The sequence below is a fragment of the Rosa chinensis genome, chromosome 6 (assembly GCF_002994745.2).
Source record: "Rosa chinensis cultivar Old Blush chromosome 6, RchiOBHm-V2, whole genome shotgun sequence".
In the NCBI taxonomy this organism is placed as follows: domain Eukaryota; kingdom Viridiplantae; phylum Streptophyta; class Magnoliopsida; order Rosales; family Rosaceae; genus Rosa; species Rosa chinensis.
This window is the reverse complement of record NC_037093.1, coordinates 54,712,943-54,733,457: the sequence shown is the minus strand read 5'-3', so window position 1 is coordinate 54,733,457 and position 20,515 is coordinate 54,712,943. Positions and strand designations below refer to the sequence as shown.

At 40.0% G+C, this 20,515-nt stretch overlaps 2 protein-coding genes across 2 annotated transcripts; both read left to right on the top strand.

Annotated features, from left to right (window-relative positions):
- The first annotated feature begins 6,496 nt into the window (after window positions 1-6,496).
- LOC112173809 (mediator of RNA polymerase II transcription subunit 33B) lies at window positions 6,497-16,427 on the top strand. Its single transcript, XM_024311491.2, has 12 exons — window positions 6,497-6,931; window positions 7,908-8,018; window positions 8,618-8,965; window positions 9,172-9,491; window positions 9,596-9,687; window positions 10,470-10,830; window positions 10,948-11,155; window positions 11,868-11,982; window positions 12,058-12,219; window positions 12,750-13,410; window positions 14,499-14,705; window positions 14,998-16,427. The coding sequence occupies exons 1-12, from the start codon at window positions 6,645-6,647 to the stop codon at window positions 16,116-16,118; spliced, it is 3,993 nt and encodes a 1,330-aa protein (XP_024167259.1). The 5' UTR covers window positions 6,497-6,644; the 3' UTR covers window positions 16,119-16,427.
- Window positions 16,428-16,903: 476 nt separating this feature from the next.
- Window positions 16,904-19,884, top strand: LOC112173810 (endo-1,3;1,4-beta-D-glucanase). The gene is made up of 7 exons (XM_024311492.2): window positions 16,904-17,339; window positions 17,638-17,659; window positions 18,515-18,638; window positions 18,762-18,852; window positions 18,993-19,082; window positions 19,270-19,370; window positions 19,499-19,884. The coding sequence occupies exons 1-7, from the start codon at window positions 17,192-17,194 to the stop codon at window positions 19,643-19,645; spliced, it is 723 nt and encodes a 240-aa protein (XP_024167260.1). The 5' UTR covers window positions 16,904-17,191; the 3' UTR covers window positions 19,646-19,884.
- The last annotated feature ends 631 nt before the right edge of the window (window positions 19,885-20,515 follow it).

The window sequence follows — 20,515 nt, the reverse complement described above, 5'->3', positions numbered from 1 at the left end:
AAGGTGAGTTGTGGTGTTGAGTGGTGGAGGAAATGGAGGTTGTAGTGTAGAGGAAAATGGAGGTTGTAGTGGTGGAAATGGTGGTGTCTTCTCTAGAGATAAAATGGATCTTGGATAGGATGAAGATGATTGAATGGAGTCAAGAATGCTGAAGAATTGGTCTTTAGCCTCTCTTTGATCAGCTATGTGTGTCCTCTTTGGTCCCAAAGTGTGCAAGAGATGCTCTTACACCATTGTCCTCTAAATGGTCCCAAATTAGCAAGGTGACAAAAGAACAAGGTGTAGGGAGATATTTGAATTCAAGTGATGGGAGATTCTCACAACCATGGTCCTCCTTTGCTGGAGAAAGGACCTTCCATGAGTGGCGGCTGGGCGGAATGTTTGTCGGAAAAGTTTACCGGAAAAATCGCCGGAAAAGTTGATTTGCAATTTTCTTCCAATCTCCTTGTCTTCTTCCCCTAGCTTCAAATCTCAGCATTTCAAACCTCATATAGTCATTTTATTTGTAATGCAAGGTTTCCTACAAATAAAAGGAAATGGATTAAAAAGGGTAAAATATCATGGAAGAATCTTCACAATTATGGAGCACAATTGCATAAGTAATTTGTGACTCAACATGTGGCAGCGAGAAGATTTGTGCTTTGTTCTACAGAGATGGTGGCGAGAGTCTCTAAGCACCGATCGGAATGTACGGCGGTCGGGCAGGTTTTGCCGGTGATCGCGTGTGATGCAGGCTGTGGAGTGCCTACTTTAGTTAGTGTGTCCACATCAAATTGATTATTCAATTCATTTGAGGTGCTCAAATCAGACTCGGTGCTTAATACATCTGGGATCCATAGAAGGTTTTGGGTGTCCAAAGCTATTTGAGATGTTGTTTGGATTTCGGTCCAAATGTGAACCAATCTGATGGGCTCTAGTCCTATAGGGTTTCGTATTTCATCCACAATTCAACATCTTAACAATCTCCACTCTGAATCAAAGTATCAAACCATAATATACTCTCTCTCACCTCAAATAATTTGAATTGACCATAGTCTCTAAGCACGATTATTCACTTGTTGGCAAATCAGTGCATAACACCTTTGAATCAAGCATTCGATTGGTCTGTTTGCAACTCCACCTTTAATTCTACTTCGCCTAACTCTGGTGTGATTAAGAAGCTAGATATTTCTTTCTAACAAGTCACTCCACTTTTAAGTTACCATTCACTACTTTTTGCTCCATCTCAAATGAACAATCACACCTCGTACATATCAATCTAAAGTACCATCAACTCTGGTACCATTTGATAGAGACAACATCCTTATAGAGTTACAGGTATATTTATTTGCATGGCGATGATATTGTCCCATTTAAACAATTGCTCAACCATAAAAGAACCTGTGCAATGAATTAATCAGTCAATCCTTCTTAGATATATGATAAATATGATTACAATTTTTAAGCCCCTCTCTCTGCTAGGGTTTCTCGGTGAATATTTTATTTGACAAAACCTCCTAAATCTAACCTAGCTCTAGTGGCGAACTAGTCTCACTGCGGCTTTCAAACTCTCTTACTTTGCTTGGGTTTCCCCTTAGACCGGCGGGGGCAAAGTGTTGCAAGACAACCATAGGCATATGTTTGGTCGTTTACTTGGGCCGAAAGCCAAGTTTCCAAGCTTTAAGGGTACCATCCCAACCATCTGGCACATCAAGTCGGGGCAATCCATTCAAGATGTGGGAGACCTCTTTTTGTTTTAATTCTATTGCGAAGCAGATTGCAATCTGATCCTGCACAGATGACCATAGTTCTACCGAAATACCATTGTTGGTGGTGGGGGAGTACGACAGTGTCAAACTAGTGGAAGTAGTTCCATTGAGGATTATGGAGACCTAGGGGTCGTCAAAGGCCCGCAAGTGGCTCTGAGGAACAAGGCGGCCTTGTCATTGGTCGGATTGTCTCTTGTGTGTGTGATTCGGTTCAACCACTTGACGCTCTACCAAGAAGGTGAGCAACACATCAGAATGGAATTTGACATCTGATGCAGGATCTGGACTTATATGCTATTTGAGTTCTTCTCCTCTGTCGAGCCTAAGTTGACTCTAGTCTATGAGAAAGTTAAAGATTTTTGCAGAGAGTATGGCTTGTTTGAACACAAGTTTTTGGTGAAGGAAAAGGAGCTGCAAAGCAAGCCGCTAACTACAACTTTGGCCGGGCTATCTCTTTTTGTAGGAACACCGACTAGGGTTTCTGGTATGGCCATGTCTAGGGGAACAGCTAGGATTTCTGGTATTGGAAGATAGGTTTCAGTGCCAGGTAGTGGCAGTGTCTCAAGTGGTGATGACATGAGAGGGGTATTGGGAGCCTATACATCACAGGGAGGCAATGGGTCTTTTGGCTTCAAGATATATAGTGGGAGGCCATGTTATTTCGGAGCACTTTTTATCTGCATTAAGACAATAGGTTTTCTTAAGAATTTGGTATCCCATATTTCTTCTAACCCTATAGATTACCTGGTGCTCTGAAGGTACTGTCGGTAGCACTGGAGGAGGTTGTTATGGCGTTGGAAATGCCTGCTTCGGAGGCTACTTTGATTGGACATAAACGCAAGGCTATTACAGAGCTTGATGATTCTGGCAAGAGGTACCTTACTCTCCCTAGTCTAAACTGCAAGTCGATGAAAATGTGACTTTGTTACTACAACATAAGAATGGTAAGATAATTGTGTTGCCGAAGAAGAAGAAACTACGGCATCCAAATGGGAGTAAGAATAAGCTTAAAGTTGCTCGTGCTCTTCATGACAAGGAGCTGCAGGCAAAAAAACCTAAAAAATCAAAGAGTCACGTTGAGCAAATTGGCGATATTGCTTTTGTAGTTGCAACCAAGGTTGATGAGGTTGCTAGGCTTGGGAACATTGATGACTTTGTGGCTAAACACATGGAGGCTCTGGTGACTAAATAAGGACTAGAAGTTGACTCATCATCTTCTCATCTAGAAATTGCTTAATTTTATTTTAAGTCGCAAAGACCATTTGCTCTGAGTATCATTTTACTTTATTAACTTCAGAGTTTCTAGGTTGTTTTGGAATAATGGTACGCGAACTTTCTAAAAAGTGAGTGTCTTGGGATATGTTGAGTTCTTATTCTTGGTTAAAATAAGTTGTTAGGGTGCTCTGAGAAACGTTTATTTCTATCGATTTTATTTTTTATTTATTTTTTATTTTTTGAAGGGGTTTGGAACCCAGCCAAGCTGGGAGGCTCATCCTCACGCCTGACTTATTATATTAAAATTAGAATCATGCATCGAGGGGGACATAGGGCCTTGACCTCGATGACAGTTACATGAGTCCTCATAGAGTACATCCTGAATAATAACAGGAGCCTCCTCTAACCAAACATCTTTAAGATAATTTAACTTAGCAAGGTGAGCTAACCTGTGAGCTACACCATTTGCTTCACGGAAGACATGACTAATCTGAATTGAGTGTAAAGGTGCCAAATATGACTTACAATCATCGATAATGCGCCCAATCTCAGATCGGTCCTCCACACTTTGAGAAAACACCGCAACCATCAGTGAGCAATCACTTTCAAGTTCGAATCCATCCCACCCTTGGTGAATCGCCAAGAGGAGGCCTGCCCTACATGCCTCTGCCTCCATGTGAAAAGCAGAGAGGACATGGGGAAAATAACGCGCCATAGCTGCTAGGCAAGTACCATACTCATCACATATCACAGCACCAACACCACCGTCACCAAAACCCGGTCTATAGCTGCCATCGACATTAACTTTTAGTCTCCCAGATGGTGGGTGTTTCCACTTTGCTTGTGGTCTTCTTACCTTAGTCTTGCCTGGCGGATTAACCTTCTGATAATCTTCAAAGAATTGCAACCCCCACTGAGCTACATTATGTGCATTAAAAAAACTGTTCTTCCACACCAAGTTATTACGTTATGTCCAAACCACCCACAGATACATAAAAAATAAATTACATTCATGCTCAGTGAGCTCATCAACCACATTTTTAATCCATTCTTCCAAGCTAGTGGCTCTGACTTTAGTGGCCTTTAATCCCAATGCTCTAAAAGCCCAAAAGCAATTAATAATACTACAATCCCTGAAGATGTGCAAACCATGCTCCTCTGTACCATGACAAAAGACACATCCCAAGTTTGGGATTCCAACTCTCTTACTCAGAGCTTGTTTTGTAGGGATAATGCCCTTCAATAATCTCCATGCAAACATGCGCACTTTAGGGGGTATATGTGCATGCCAAATCCACCTCCAATATTTATCATTTGACCCAACTGGACGACTTGAGCATGATGCGCGATCTGTAACTCCATCCAAAGTCTGTGCTACATGATAGCCATTTTTAACAGAGTATAGACCTTTTTTGTCATAATGCCACACCCATCTGTCCTCTGCCTCACTCACACTTAGAGGGATACGAGCTATTATCTCCACCTCCATTGGTACAAAGAGCTCTTCCAACAAGGTCATTTGCCATTCATGCTTATCAGGGTCAATCAGATCCTCAACCATAAGTTCCTCCAACCCCTCCATTGGCCTAGAAATAGGCCTAAAGGTATGTGGTAAAGGCAACCATAGGTCATTCCAAACAGCAATCTGGCTACCATTCCCGACCTGTAATCGGAGCCCCTTCCGCAACAACTCACGTCCATGCAGTATACTCTTCCATGCATAAGAAGAGCCGCCCACAGCCTTTGCTTCCAAGAAACTGCTATTTGGGAAATACTTTGCCTTATACATCCGTGCAATCAGAGAATGAGGATTTTGAAGGATCCGCCACCCTTGTTTTGCAAGTAACGCTTGATTGAAGTGCCCTATATGCCAGAATCCAAGTCCGCCCTCCACTTTGGGAACACATAATCTCTCCCACGCAATCCAGTGTATTTTCTTCTCATTGAACTTGTCTCCCCACCAAAACTTGGCCATTAGGCTATGCATCTCCGAACATAAGTGCTTCGGAAGTTCAAAGCAGCTCATGACATAAGTTGGTATAGACTGGGCTATAGCTTTTATCATGATCTCCTTACCAACTGCACTTAATGTCTTTTCTCTCCATCCCTGGGTGCGCTTCCTCACCTTTTCGGTTAGGAAACTGAATGCTTCAGTCTTAGAGTATCCTATTTCCGTAGGCAATCCCAAGTATTTTTCATGTTTATCAACTCGAAGGACCCCAAGAACTGCAGCAAGATCATCCTGCTTCACTATTTTGACATTCTTACTAAATGAGACACTGCTCTTGTCATAATTAATACGCTGCCCAGAAGCTTTCTCATACTGCTCAAGTAACTCTTTCAACACTATACATTCATCTACTTCAGCCTTAACAAAGATAAAAGAGTTGTCGGCAAAAAAAAGATGAGAAATAGAGGGAGCACCTGTGCATATTTTGATACCGTGGATAGCGCCTCTTTCTTCTGCCCTAAGAATCAACCGTGACAAAGCTTCAGCGCATAGTAAAAACCGATATGGAGAGATGGAGTCGCCTTGTCGCAATCCTCTGGAGGGAACCAGACATCCCTCAGGCCCACTCAAACGACCATGGCGCCCTCGTTACGACCCACTTCAGATCAGATGCATATGCAAAAGAGAATAACAATCGAGAACTCCCTTCGATCGGACAGACTACCAATCTGGACTGGTCAGATGGATTAGCATATGGGATCCATAAGCCACGCAGAGTACTAATTAAAGAATCCATCCGGCATTGTTTGTCTGTGAGCAATTCACCGACAAGAAAGAATTTCTTTGGCTGTTGTTTCAGCCGCTTCTAAGGGAGGACCACCTCCGTTTCTGTGAGAGCCAATTTCTAACCAAAGACCCCGATCACTTCCTCCATCTTGCATAGAAAATGAGAGAGAAGATCCCACCCCTTGACTAAGAAAGGAGGGAACCAGGACATACGGATACTGCAGTTCGCCGTCACCAAGGACACAATCGCCCCACTCCAACGAGGCAAAGACCCTAACTCTCCCTCGCGTAAGCTAGAGAGAGAAGAGAACGTCTCTTTCTGTCGATTTTATAGGATTGTTTCGTTTTTGTATTGCTTGTTGAACTTAATGAATTGGCTGAGCTCTTTTGTTAAAATATATATATATATATATATATATAATTTTTGATACATGATAAAATTCTCAATGACTAGATTCAGACAAAAAAAACTCAATGACTAGATGAACACCGTAAATAGAAGTGAAAGTCTTAGGTAGGGGCTGCCACGTGGTAGGGCAGTGCGGCCCACGAATCAAAACTCAAAAAAAAAAAATTTCTTGATCCAAAACTGTCCTCAATTTGCAAAGCAAAATATCCAAAATACTCCCCCTATTAGGTAGTGATTGGAACGCCGCACTGCCCCACCACGTGTCAGCCCTACTTAAGACCATACAGATAATTTTTTTTTTCTTCAATTTTAAGAAATGAAAAGAGTCAAAGACACACGAAATATTTTTACCGGTGCAGTCAACGGAAAGAAACTAATTGAGGTGCCTATTTGTGCGTCGTCTGCTTTCTTCTCTCTTCAGTCAAAGCAATCACACAGAAGCGAAAGCGAAAACAAAGCAAAGCTTCAGATTCTCTCCTTCCCTCCTCCTTGTAATGAACTGAACCCTAATTCTTCATCCTCTAAAGTGATTCCGATGGCGGTGGTGCCCGTACATCAACCGTCGAGTCACCTATGGGACTCGGTCCTCCAACTCACCAAGTCAGCTCAGGACAAGAACAGCGACCCGCTCCTCTGGGCCCTCCAGCTCAGCTCCAGCCTCAATTCCGCCGCCGTGCCCTTGCCGTCCGTCGAGCTCGCCCACCTCCTCGTCTCCCACATCTGCTGGGGCAACCACGTGCCGATCACGTGGAAGTTCCTCGAGAAGGCTTTGACCGTCAAGATCGTCCCTCCCATGCTCGTCCTCGCTCTCCTCTCTACCAAGTACTCCCATGCTTCCATTGCCTTTTCTTTCTGTCTGGTTATCAATTTTTTATACTAGTATGAGTTTCCTGGTTTCTTCACTGGATGTTAATTTGTACACGAGGGATTGAGATTCTGTTATTAGGGCATTTGATTGTTTATGATTGCTTATGAGCTTGAGAGGTACTATAGTAGATAGAACAATCTAGTTACCGGTATCCTACTGTAGGATTAAATGGTGAAATTTAAGTTATTGGTATAGAGTAAGTACATTTAGAAAGAAATGATGCTAAGTAATCAGGCAAGCTTCATGGTATATTTCGAGGATAGGTCTGTGTGAAATGCGGGAGTTACTTGGAATGTTGGAAAGAGTACTGTGGCATAGAAACTATGATTCATCGGGTGTTAGATAATGGGTTTGAGCGATGTTAAGGGTCTGTATTGACTAAAAAATTGTTTTGGCACTTAGTAATACACCTTACTAGAGAAAAATATAAAGAAAGAGAGCTACAAGCAGAAAGGAGGGATTGAAAATTGACTACTTTCACTCGGTCATCAGCCACCTAAAATCTGGCATAGCGATCTGTTTATACAGCTAGGAGATTGTCAGTACCGTAAAGGACATATAGATAACTACCAGATGGAAATGGAAAGGGCTGTAAAAAGCAGACGATAGAAATGGGCCCAGAATATAGTGACCGTATCATTTAAGGTCTTATGGCTCAAAGTTACTAAGGTGGTGCTTGGTGAAAAAAAAGAAGAAGAAGAACCTATTCGCTTCGTGAAAACGATGCCTTATATTGTATGTTGGACGTGAACCCTCAAGTATTTTGCCTTTTAACATCTGCATTGTGCATTAGCATAGTCTATCTTAGACTTTCAATTGTCACCTTCCTTTCTGTTATCTGCAATGTGGCTGTTGCATCATCAGTTATCAGACTGCAAGTGCTTACTTTTACTGATAAATTGACCTTCAGTTTTTCTATGTATAATACAGGGTTGTTCCAAATCGACACATTCACCCTGCAGCATATAGGCTTTATATGGAACTTCTTAAGAGGCATACGCTTTCATTTGCTTCTCAATTGAATGGACCAAATTTTCAGAAGTAAGTTTCATTTATGTTCTTGTCTTGCAACAGTGCACTTATCATTGCCCACTTTCCCCTAGAAAGTTACCTTAACCTTGTGCCTTTTCATTATGATATGTAGTGCCTTTTCATTATGATATGTAGTCTGTTGGTTCAATATTTTCATGACAACTTTAAGTTTGTATCTACTTTTAGGTGTTTCCACCCCTGCCAGTAAAAAATGAGAATGAACATTATTTAATTTGTTTGGTTTCTTGGAAGTTGATTGGATTTAAAGAATGCAATTTCCAAATAAAGTCTTTCAGTAGTCTGTGCACATGGGTATTCAGGTTTCTCCCCATACCTCTATAAAAGAAAAGCTCTGTGTTGATCAACAATCATTAACACCAACAATTTTTCTTTAAAGCCTTTCCTTTTCCCTCCAGGTGGTGGCTTCATTGAGAAAAACACCGAATCTTAAAGAGAGTCCTAATGTAGTATCTGTAGTAGACCAATCAAAGTCTTCAAATACCATTTTGAAATGTCTATTTAGTGATTCTTCCATTTGATGTGCTCTGATAATTTTCTGCTTTATGCTCAATCAACAATTATTAACACATATATTGATGCAATTACAGAATCATGAGATCCATTGATGATGTTCTGCAACTTTCCCAACAATATGGTCTTCCAGTGTGTGAACCTGGAGTTCTTCTTGTTGAGTTTGTCTTTTCAATCATATGGCAGTTACTTGAGGCATCATTAGATGATGAACATTTGCTCGAACTTACTCCAGACAAGAGCTCCAGATGGCCTACTAGACCACAAGATATGGAAATAGATGGTCCTGATAGTTTTAATGAAAAGAGAAGTGAGCAAAATGAAGGCCTGAAGAAAGCAAATACTGCAATGGCTATTGAGATAATTGTAGAGTTTCTTCAAAACAAAGTAACTTCAAGGATTTTGTACTTGGCACGTCGGAATATGTAAGGACCTAGTTTTTTGTTATGCATTTACCTTTTGCTTTCAAGGATTCTGTGCATCTTAATGTTAGTTGTGTTGTGATGGAGAAGTGGAAAACAGCAGTTTCACTTAACAATGGTCTGACGCAGTTTGACTAGTTTTAAAGCTCATATTAGAGTGTCAAAAGCATAATTAAATTAAGATACCAAATTATTTGCCCTTCTTTTAGGCCATCACATTGGGGAGGTTTCGTTCAGCAGCTGCAAGTGCTCGGGGCACACTCATCAGTTTTGAGGACTTTGAAACATATAACTCCAGAGTCCCTTCTGCAGCTGTCATCTGATTCACGTCGACTTCTGAATCGGGAAGGCAAAACAATTTCAAGGCAAGAATTTCATGCCGTATTGTCTTTTGGATCCCTGATGTCTTCTGCTTGTCAATCACATGGAGCTAGTTCGTCTGCCTTTTGGCTTCCTATTGACCTCTTTCTTGAAGATGCTATGGATGGATCAGAAGTAGCGGGAACTAGTGCCATTGAAACTCTTACTGGTGCGGATCAATTTTGTAATTTTTATCATTTTGTTATCTGTACCTGGAGTTGGTAAGAATCCAGTTCTCCTAGGCAGTGATACTTATCTGAGTTAATATTGCAGGTTTACTAAAGGCTCTACAGGCAATTAATGGGACTACATGGCACAATGCATTTTTAGGGGTATGGATTGCAGCTCTGCGTCTTATTCAAAGGGTAAGAATTGATTCCAATTAATGCTAGAAATTTCTTAGTTTAACGAAGTTTTCTTGTGTGCTGGGAATTCCCAAGAATTGATAATGGAATTACTAATTCTGGTTTATACATAAAGCATATGCGCGCGTGCGCGTATGTACTTTAATTTACACACATACCGAGAGGCATTTCTAGTTGGATAAATTCTGGAACTTAAATGTGCTTCTTCTGTTCTTCAAGTGTCAGTGATTGCTTGATCATCCCTACCACCACTCCCAAGTCCCATACATATATATATATATATATATATATATATTTAGATGTTGAATTATATGTATATATGATGTATCAAAGAATAGTATTCTGGTTAGAATAGGCTGGTCAGATTTGGTACGACATTTGAGCATGTCAAGTAAAGCTCAATTTGAACTAAAGCTGAGATCAAAAACTTGTTTACTTAAACAAGGCAAGCTGTGACATCCAAGAACTTGGGTCCTCTGTGCTTGCAAGTTTGTCCCTTGAAATTTAAAAGCTTTTAATTTGAGCTATTGTCTCTCCAGGAATATCATTTAGTTTTGCTTTTGGCCAACGACAACATTTTGAAACATTGATGAGACATATCCTGTGTCTAATATGTAGGAATGACTATAATTTGACTTGACAACCAGCGTAATGAAATGTAGGAATTGCATACATTTAGATCTTAGCAGCTTTATTCTCAAGTCTTTCTCATGGTGTGTTCTGTTGAATTGATACATATTGATCAGTTATTAACATTTCTCTGTTCTTATTTGGTCTTATAGGAAAGGGATCCCAAGGAAGGACCTGTTCCTCGCCTTGATACCTGCTTATGCATGCTACTGTCTATAACAACACTTGCTGTTACAAATATTGTTGAAGAAGAGGAAGCTGAACTGTTGAAGGAAACTGAGCGGGACCCTACTAACCAAGGGAAGGAAAAACTGGCTCTGGGAAAGCGTCGCAGGGATTTAATTACCTGCTTACAGCTATTGGGTGATCATGAGGCCTTATTAACGACACCTCAGTCTGTTTGTTCGGTGGTCAATCAAGCTGTGGCCAAGGCGATGATGTTTAGATCAGGCCATCTAGTCAGTAATGGATACTATGAATCTATTGGTGTGAATGACATGCCAATAAATTGTAGTAAGTCATTAAATTTCCTTCCAGCTTTGCAATTTGTTTTATATAGGCTATTTAGATTTGGAAGTTAGAAGATAGCTTAATCTATCCTCAAGCTTTTTGAATAATTTGTACTTGCAGTGGGAAATCTGCGTCATCTAATTGTTGAGGCTTGTATTGCTCGGAACCTACTAGACACATCAGCATATTTCTGGCCAGGTTATGTGCGCAGCAGCAACCAAGTAATGCGTAATGTGTCTGGCCAAGTGCCTGCTTGGTCTTCATTAATGAAAGGGTCTCCTCTAACTCCACCAATGGTTAATGCTTTGGTTACAACTCCAGCTTCTAGGTATGCTGCTACACGTGTCACTACAATATGTTTATCTTTTTTTTTGTTTTTTTTCCCTTTGCTTTTTTTTTTTTTTTTTTTTTCCCCCGCTCCTCCTCCTCTTTCTTCCTTCTCTTCCCCTTTTTCAATTCCAAAAAGGGGAGTGCTGTTGTTTGGCGTATCCTAGTTGAAGATATGGTAGAATGCAAAAACCAAGCCACTCGATCTTGAAATTAGCATCCTAGTGGAAGATATGGTAGAATGAAAAACTAAACTGGAAGCTCAAGACATTGCTATGGTATGTTAAATTGACTTAGATGGATGCCCAGCAGATACTTATTTGGTATAAGTAATTCTCTATTTGTCCCCTCCCCTATATACTACTGTCAAGAACTCCGTTTCTGCCATGTTCCACTGTCTTTGCTAGGCCTTAACAAGGGATTAAGGTTGAGTGACAGAAACTGGTAGTGAGAAACTCACACGGTATAAAGAAGACGTCTAAGCCAAATTCAATTAAAGGATGAATAATTTCTAAGTTTACACTCCTGTCAGCTGATAAAAGTATCCCCGTAGAAACAATGACACTTTAGTATCCATAAACTTTTCTTGACACGATGACCTGGTCTTCAGTTACACCCTTCTTTTTCCTGAAGCCAGGTATATCAGATGCTCTTTTTTGTAAATTTACCCAGTGGTATGGCAACTGAATTTAAGCTCATGGGTTTGATGGAAGCTTAGCAGAGATCGAGAAAATATATGAGATTGCAGTCAGTGGTTCGGATGAAGAGAAGATATCTGCTGCTACCATTCTTTGTGGGGCTTCTCTAGTTCGTGGTTGGAATATACAGGTCCGAAATCTCTCTCCCTCCTCCCTTCCTCTGCTTGCCTGCAGTACATGCTCATTTTATTTAGTTATTTTACAGGAGCACACCTGCCTTTTCATTATAAAGCTGCTATCCCCTCCGGTTCCTTCAGATTACTCAGGGAGTGATAGCCATTTGATCAGCTATGCTTCATTCTTTAATGTTCTTCTGGTTGGGGTATCATCTATAGATACTGTTCAGATTTTCTCCTTACTTGGATTGGTAAGTTTCAATAAGAACATATACCACCTTGTATCTCTATATAAATATTGCATCAAGATGAATCATAGGGGTGCTACAATTTGGAAGATGCTATCCTTCATATGACATCTCCCATATTCTGGACAAGAAAAAGACCTGAAGAACTTTTTCAATTACTGTATTCTCCAAATCTGCAACTAGTAGTTTCTAGATAGGCATTTATACTAATTATAGGACATTATTTTCCTAATGTCTCCTAGAAAACTTGTTAGGCCTATTGTCTAATTTCATATAAATTAAAATAAACTACATCTTTATCAACTTTCTAAATTGTTCTGCATTTTCAATCAACTAACATTTATAAACATGCGTGATTTTGGCACTTGTCTTCTGCATGCAACACAGTTAAGAGAATTCTAGAAAAAGCAGTTCAGGGCCCTTATTTATAAAGTGAAGATAGCACAAGGTTTTCTGTATACCAAAATGAAATTTCCATGGCCTGTATATTTCCCTAGAACTGATATTATTTGCATTTTTCTATCCACTTCTAGGTTCCACTACTTGCAGCTGCACTAATGCCCATCTGTGAAGTGTTTGGATCGAGTGTTCCCAGTCCTTCATGGACTCCTACAACAGGGGAAGAACTCTCATGTCATGCAGTTTTCTCCAATGCTTTTACACTTCTATTGAGGTTATGGAGATTCGATCACCCACCCCTTGAACACATGATGGGGGACTTGCCAACTGTGGGTTCCCAAGTTGGTCCAGAGTACCTCTTGGTGCTTCGAAACGCTCGATTAGCATCCTTTGGTAATTCACCAATGGATCGAATTAAAAGCAGAAGAGTTTCAAAATTTATAACCTTTTCTTCAGATCCCATTATTATGGATTCCTTTCCAAAATTGAAACTCTGGTACCAGCAGCATCAAAAATGTATTTGTTCCACCCTCTCTGGGCTTGTACCTGGGACTCCTGTTCATCAGATTGTTGATGCCCTCCTTACCATGATGTTCAGAAAAATAAACAGAAGCAGTCACCCTGTGACTCCTGCAACTTCAGGTAGCAGTAATTCTTCTGCATCAGGAACTGATGAGTCCTCTATCAAACTGAAAGTGCCAGCATGGGACATCCTTGAAGCAACTCCATTTGTGCTTGATGCTGCTCTTACTGCGTGTGCCCATGGAAGACTTTCTCCCCGTGAACTGGCTACAGGTTTGCTGATTCTCTTTACTAATATAAAATCAAGCAGTTATGTTGAGCATGCTTCAACATATTGAGGTATTCCAACCACAAAAGGAAAAGAAAGAAAAGAAAAAGAAAAAAGGAAAGAAAAAAAGATTTAGGTATATGAAAAAAAGTTATATCATGAGTTTTCCATATGAAAGTTGAGCAACTTTAAGCTCAATGCACATTGAGTAAGATTAGGGCATTGAGCCAAAATACCATGTGCTATTTTGTTGTCTTTCCCCTCGTGATGTAGTTCCACTAAGGGATTCCTTTTCTTGATCATTGTAAGGGATTCTTTGTGGGACCACTTTTCAATCACATAACGGCATCTCGACTAATCACTTAGGACTCCATGAATATATCACTTTTGCAAATTTTCAGCCAAATTGGTGATCGTTAAGGTATCGACCTAGATTAAATCAATGGACGAACCAAATCTGTCAAACTTGAACTGTTCATATTTATAGTTGTAAATCACAGTTTTGAATGCCTTAACTATTATCCATTTGGCTGAAAATTTGCAGAATTGATGTACTCATATAGACCTAACAACCGAACGGTGGAGATGTTGATAAGTAATTGAAAAGTTGGTCAAATAATCAATCCCTTAAAATGGCCAACAAAAGAGATCCCTCACTAGAAGGGCCTTACATGTGTGTGTATTCTGTTAAACACATGCCTTGTTATCTAAATACCGGTCATATTTTAGACACTCTCTCCATTGTATGCTGTAAAGGCTTAGTCTGCCATTCAGTTTAGGAAGTATAAATGTCTGAAATGGTCATGTTGAGTGAGTAGCATATTGTGTACTTAATTACCAGTGCCTTTGTGTGCCTTGTTTTTCTGCACATACTACTGTTCAGGCACTTTAATTGTGCAATGGAATATCTTATGTTAAAAAGAAAAGAAAAAATCCCCTATTAAATATTGAATGATGAAAGAGTTATAGTGGTCGCTATTCTGATATTTGGAAATCTGAACACGACCAAACTGACTTTAGCCTTCTTATTACTCATTTGAACATGTAGACAATGAGTAATTAGTTGTTAATATTCTCGCTTGCTTTATTTCAGGACTGAAAGATCTTGCTGATTATCTGCCAGCAACTTTGGCAACCATGGTAAGCTATTTTTCAGCTGAAGTAACACGGGGAATATGGAAGCCAGCGTTTATGAATGGAACTGATTGGCCAAGCCCTGCCGCAAATTTATCCATTGTTGAGCAGCAGATAAAGAAAATTCTAGCTGCCACCGGTGTTGATGTGCCTAGCCTTGCAGTAGGTATGTGCCTCTATCTTCTAGCCTTGTTAAAACGCAAAAAAAAAAAAGAAAAAAAAAAAGAAAAGAAAAGAACTTTGTGGATGAACGTTTACCAGATTCCTTATTTCTGTTACTGTTGAAAATTGAATGGTCTTCACATAATATGTCTGTTCTACTGATGATGGAAAGTGACTGTTCAGTTGAGATTATTATGACCATTAAATTTGACAAGTGAAATTTTAGCTTTCAATATAATAGCAAACTTCTGATAGTCATCTTTAACACTTCTTGGCCTTCAATTTTTTGATTGCAGGTGGGAGCGCTCCAGCTACGCTTCCTTTACCCTTTGCTGCTCTCATCAGTCTCACAATAACCTATAAACTTGATAAAGCTTCTGAACGTGCCCTCACCCTGATCGGTCCAGCCTTGAATTCTCTGGCTGCTGGTTGCCCTTGGCCATGCATGCCCATCCTAGCCTCATTATGGGCCCAGAAGGCAAAGCGCTGGAGTGACTACCTTGTGTTTTCTGCTTCTCAAACCGTCTTCCACCACAATAGTGATGCTGTAGTCCAGCTTCTTAAGAGCTGCTTTACATCAACTCTTGGGCTAAGCTCCTCTCACGTTTACAGCAATGGTGGTGTGGGTGCCCTCCTTGGCCATGGCTTTGGTTCCCATTTCTCTGGTGGGATCACTCCAGTTGCCCCTGGAATTCTTTACTTGCGTGTGCATCGGTCTGTCAGAGATGTAATGTTCATGACTGAAGAGATTCTCTCTATTCTAATGCTTTCCGTTAGAGATATTGCAAGTAGTGGGTTACCCAGAGAGAGAGTGGAGAAATTGAAGAAGACCAAGTATGGGATGAGATATGGACAGGTTTCTCTTACTGCAGCAATGGCTCGTGTCAGGCTTGCAGCTTCACTTGGGGCTACTTTAGTTTGGATATCAGGTGGGTCAAGTTTAGTTCAGTCATTGATCAAAGAAACTCTACCTTCATGGTTTATATCGGGCCATGGTTTGGATCAGGAAGGCAGAGAATCTGGAGGTATGGTTGCTATGCTGGGGGGTTACACTGTTGCATACTTTGCAGTGCTTTGTGGGACATTTGCCTGGGGTGTAGACTCAGCATCACCAGCATCAAAACGGAGACCAAAGGTTCTAGGGGCGCATTTGGAATTTCTTGCAAGTGCACTAGATGGGAAAATTTCGCTTGGTTGTGACTGGGCCATGTGGCGAGCATATGTATCGGGGTTTGTTAGTCTGATGGTGGCTTGCACTCAGAAATGGGTGCTGGAAGTTGATGTTGAAGTCTTGAAGACGCTGAGCAAGGGACTTAGACTTTGGAATGAGGAAGAGTTGGCCCTGGCACTACTGGGACTTGGTGGAGTAGGGGCCATGGGTGCAGCAGCTGAACTAGTTGTTGAATGCGAGTTTTGAATGCCTTGAGCTTTCAAGCATCATAAGGCGACTGACTTGTAGTTGTATGTCTTGTATTATATCATTCTTGACAAGTAGATTGGTAATAGCTTATAGAGGTTTTGAAATATAGCTGCTTATCCATGTAAAGTGCTAGCAGGATTTTTCTGTTGGCAAAAATGTGTCCGTCAAAATTTTAAACTTGCAAAAGTAATTCAGGAGTACTGTCAAGTGCATTTGGGGTATTCCGTTGACCGTCAGTTTAGTATTGTTAAACTCAACTTATATATGAAGTGTTGACCGATAAGGTCTTCATATTTTTAGGAGTTAGGACAAACTTCTTTATGGGGGCTAGTTTTGAATGCGTTGAGCTAGCTTGCAGGCACCAGGAGGCTTGTAGCTGTATGGCTTGTATGATATCATTCTTGACCGGGAGATATTGGTTATACGTTATAGGGTTTTGGAGAACTATCACTGCTCATTCATGTCAAGTGCAAGTGCAAGTACGTACGATATCGATTCTTCTTTTGAAAAGAAATGTGTTTGGCAAACATTTCATAACATGAAGGGTAAATCAAAGTATTGGTTATGAAATTGACGCTCAATGATGGTATCTTAGATGTTTTTTCATTATCCAAATTAAATTCACGAAGTAAAAAGCCTATTTCACACTTCCACAATTAGTGAAAGGAGAAAGGGTAGAGTATTTATTGTTTTGGTCCTAACGGGTTGACATAATCAGACAATTTACATAAATGGAGAGATTGACATATGAGAAGGACTGTGCTTGGATTGATCCATGATTGTGGCCAACTAAGATTATGATTACAGTTCAAACAAAAAAGAACCACGTTTGAATAGAAAAAGGGTTTCCAACTTTCCATGTGAAAATCATTAGCATTAGATAATTGAACAAAGGCCCCATCATCGCAATCATTAATCTTGCAGTTGTTTCATGATCCCATCCAAACCCCTCTCGTCCATATAATATTGTTAAACTTATAGTAATCACCGTGCTCATTCATCTCCCATAATCATAAGTTTATATTGGTTTGGTCAAAATTGAGCTCGTGTCACTCTATCTGTAATAAGCCATGTCTGGTCCTCAGTGCTGCGAGAACCCACCGAGCCTTAGCTCAACCTGCGGAGCTGGATCAGTCACTGAAATTGGAGGCTTGAAGGCCTATGTTACTGGCCCTTCTGATTCCAAGCTTGCCCTTCTCCTGGTTTCTGATATCCATGGTAATAACTACTATATACTGGTCTTATAGTCTTGCAATTCATCTACTTTTGAACTTTTCTTATCTAGATGGTAGTTAAATTGTGCTTTACTGCTAAGCCTTTTCTTTTCTAATATATGTATTGATTAGTTTCGAATCTTCTATGTATTTTCTTTCGGTTCAAAAACTTATTTTCTCTTCTAGTAAAGTATTGGTCAATTGAATGTCATATCTAAATTATTGTAGTTTCAGGAGTTTTTTTTTCAATGTTGCTTGGTAATTCGAAGTTCTAACAGTAGTTTTATTTGTTCATTTTGAAGGATTTGAAGCACCAAAGTTCAGGTATGCCCATTTTCTCTCAACTGTGCTGCTCTGCATCCTTAGTAGCTTGCTAGTTTTAGTGGTCAATTATGTCTTGTTCTATTTGGATTCATATTGAGAGATAATAGGCTAGGCTATGTAAGAGGTACTTTTGGAATGATAAGTAATTGTTAAACTATCCCATTTGTAGTTTTTCATAAACTATATTAGTAATATGATGAGCTGGTTGCTCTAAGAAGCAGTTTGTGCAGCTCTTTAGTTTGTCAAATTTTGTAAAAGAAAGTAACTAATCCTACAGTCATATGATTACATCTGCTTCACGATTTTCCATAATGCGCGTAGTCGTCTTATTTCCATATGCTCGAGTGTGTGTTTACCTTTCGAGCCTTTGAAAAAACAGCATTAGGATGGGATGCATATGGATTAATGAAAACTGAAAAGCCTTAGATGGAAACCCCTCTACATATGGTATTTTAGCTTGTTTTATTCAGTAAGTTTTTTCGAAAGCATATGGTTAAGTCAATTAGCACTTAACTAGGTTGAGATCTACCATTTCCTATGTAGGCTTTTCTTTCTTTAATGACGAGATACTCTGACATCCCTGGTCATTTGGTTGTCTTACCTCTTGAAAATCTTGGGGCTTTGCAGTTGTTAAAACACACTAGATCAACTGAATTTTCTGCACTAAGTTTGTAAAAGAAAAGAATTGATGTGCACTTCCAAGACCTTTATTTGACTCACTTATGAAACTCCATGTAAGCAATTTTTGTTGCTTGTTTATGAAGAGATCTTCTTTAAGAGTTAAAACTTTTATTCCTTCCTTTGTTTGTGGTTTTTCAACTTTCTGACTCATTTTGGGATCTATCTACTGTAAAGGGAGCTTGCAGACAAAACTGCTACCGCTTCCGGATTCCATGTTGTGGTTCCAGACTTCTTTTATGGAGATCCATTCAATCCTGACAAAACTGAGAAGCTTGTGTGGCTACAGTCTCATGGAACAGTTAGTTTCTGAATCTTATTCTTTTGAAAAGAAATGAGTACATATGTATATTTCAATCTATCGATTCTTATCATATCCTAAAACTGTTGCTACTGTCACCCCCCACCCCCGTGTTCTTTTAAGGACAAAGGATTTGAAGATGCTAAACTTGTAATTGGTGCTCTAAGGAACAAAGGGATTTCCACAATAGGAGCTGCAGGGTTCTGTTGGGGAGGTGAGAATCTCTTGCTCACACTTTCATGTGTACAAGATATAGCTCTAAAGTCCATGTCTTGAGCTCGATTAGTTGTGCCATGATTGGTGAATTAATCAACTCTTGGTTACTAATCTAACTTCAAAACCTTCATTCATCAGGTAAGGTAGTTGTGGAGCTATCGAAGTCTGATTACATTCAGGCTGCAGTGTTGTTGCACCCTTCTCGTGTCACTGTTGATGATATTAAAGGTACGAATATTACCTTACACGAATTCACAGTTGAAAAACCAGGTGCTCCCAAAACCCTGATGTCCTGGAAGTTTTTCCTGCAGCAAGCAATCTAGTCTCTGACAAAATGAAGTAGAGCACCCTCATTTTTGATAGTGTAAGTTACTAATTCAGTGTTTTCCTTAATTTTCTTGTTCATCTATGCCAGAGGTTAAGGCTCCAATAGCCATATTGGGTGCTGAGTTTGACGAGATCTCTCCACCTGAACTCCTGAAACAGTTTGAGGAGGTTTTGTCAACGAAGCCTGAGGTAAGCATACATCTCCACCTCTCATTGGATGTGAAACTCATCAGAAATGTTAATGCAATTCAAGATAAGTCCTCATATGACAAATTCACATAACGTTTTTGACAATAATCGATGCTTTCTTTCCACAGGTGAGTGGCTATGTGAAAATATTTCCTGGTGTTCCGCATGGATGGGCAGTGAGGTATAAAGATGAGGATGAGACTGCTGTCAAACTTGCTAATGAAGCTCATCAAGATATGTTGGATTGGTTTACTAAGTACATCTTGTGGTTATGAGAATATGAGATGCTCACCATCATATGTATGTTTACAAATTACTGCTGCAACTTACCGTAGAATCAGTTCTCAATAAAGAATGGTGAGCAGGCAAAGTATGAAGAATGTATGCATTTTGTATGCTTCCTGCAATGTATTTGGGCATGAATTAGGAGAACGGCTTTAGTGCTGTAGCCTCTAGGTGCATCCATGCATCAATTTTGAAATATTGAAGGAAAAAAAAAATAGAGATTTCGGTATTCGTCATTGTAACACATTTTAAAGATCATGCTTTAACAATAGTGAGATTAAAAAACATGACAATTTGAATAGAAAGGGGTTTTGGATGCCCTCATAACAAGAAAAGCATGACGGTTTGAATAGAAATGTGGCTTTGGATGAACCCATAAGAAGAAAACATGACAATTTGAATAAAAATGGGTCTCTGTAACCCTAAACCGTCATTTTCTACCATGGACCTTTGCAACTCCACCATTGATTAGAATTTTACTTGAGCGCTTGCGCTACCTAGCCTTGGAGTACTTCACTCCGCCTAGGCACCTATTGTTATACCACATGTGTGCAAAAGTGCAAACACCGGAAATATACGGTTCGATAGCTACTAAAAGACATGAAATAGTAAACAAAGGTTATAAGGTATGCGCCAAACATTAGTCACCTAGTCCTTGACATACAAGGGAAAGCACTCCCACATCGAAGAGTGAGCAAACACACTGCCTAGCATCTCCTATAAAAAAGGGAAATCTTCCCCAGTCAAGTAAGTTCACTATTACACTATACATTTTTCTGTCTTTATCTTATAAGCAGATACGGGCTTAGGTATCGGGAGGTTATAGGCCGGCAACCCCGGCCTCCCCCTAACTGATTTCT